Source organism: Thermobia domestica, chromosome 8 (assembly GCF_964235325.1).
Source record: "Thermobia domestica chromosome 8, izTheDome1.hap1.1, whole genome shotgun sequence".
In the NCBI taxonomy this organism is placed as follows: domain Eukaryota; kingdom Metazoa; phylum Arthropoda; class Insecta; order Zygentoma; family Lepismatidae; genus Thermobia; species Thermobia domestica.
Window position 1 is genome coordinate 139,751,451 of NC_137461.1, and position 1,135 is coordinate 139,752,585.

The 1,135-nt window shown below is 48.1% G+C and overlaps 1 protein-coding gene across 1 annotated transcript; it reads right to left on the reverse strand.

Annotated features, from left to right (window-relative positions):
* Window positions 1-356: 356 nt before the first annotated feature.
* LOC145692320 (protein GVQW3-like) lies at window positions 357-725 on the reverse strand. The gene has a single exon (XM_081767618.1). The coding sequence runs from the start codon at window positions 723-725 to the stop codon at window positions 357-359; it is 369 nt and encodes a 122-aa protein (XP_081623744.1).
* Window positions 726-1,135: the final 410 nt, after the last annotated feature.

Below are 1,135 nucleotides of genomic sequence, written 5' to 3' on the forward strand. Positions count from 1 at the left end.
TACACACTCTGCTTTATGTGGTTTTGCATTGTCGTGCAGGATTATTACACTGTTCACAAGATCCGGACGTTTCTCCCGAACGCCACGTCGTACCTGTCGCACCAGGAAGTCCCTGTAGTACTGTGCGGTCACTGTTGTGCCATGTGGAACAAAGTAACAAACAACGACATTCCTCACGTCAAACGCGTCGATCACCATCAATTTGACTGGGGAAGGATTTTGACTGATCTTCTGCCTCTTTGGTGGTCCAGCATGTCACCCTCTGCGGACTAACGTTTCATTTCTGGTTAGTATGCCACGGCCCAAAATTCATCGATGGCGATTATTCGTGTCAAGAATTGATCGCCGTCCTGTTGTCAGCTTGCAAAGTGGTCGGAGCATATTGTATAGCAAATCCACCTTTGAACTTCCGTCAGTGCATGCGGTACCCACAGCAATGCGATTTTGCGTAGTTGCAGCTCATTACGCAATATCGTGTGGACGGTGCGTTTCTCGATGCCACTTGCCTCCGCTAACTCCAGTAGCGTCCATCGTCTGTCTTCATCCAGGAGCTGCTCGATGACGGCACGTGCCACGTCGGTCCGCACACTGACAGGTCGTACCGAACGTTGCTCATCACTGTTTGATACACGTCCTTGCTGAAACTTTCCTACCCATCGTGCTACTGTCCGGTATGGTAGGGCATTATTCCCAAGCGCTTCCACTAATTCACTGTGACATTCCATCGCATTTCAGCCTCGGAGAACGGCTATTTTGATGTAAGCGCGATGCTCAACACGGGTTACTTCCATCTCGCACGACACTCACCAACTGACTGATTTCACAGGCCTCGCTGTGCTACTACCAGCTATCACAGAGCCATCTGTTGTTCTGCATACACACTATGCCTGCAGAACTTCCACACGACACATACAAGTTTGTGATCCGCTCACATATCTGCAAGAAAAAAATAGTTGCCATGACTTTTGCCCCAACCCTCGTAGATTATGAAAAATTAAGAAAACAAAATTGGGGGTCTGTGTGAACCTGCCCCCCCCCACCACGTTGTACAAACGATTTAGTTGGCTCATTTGAAATATTTTCGTTTGTACCGTATTGTACCGTAGTTTGTTTCGTTTGTACCGTTCTGGATTAT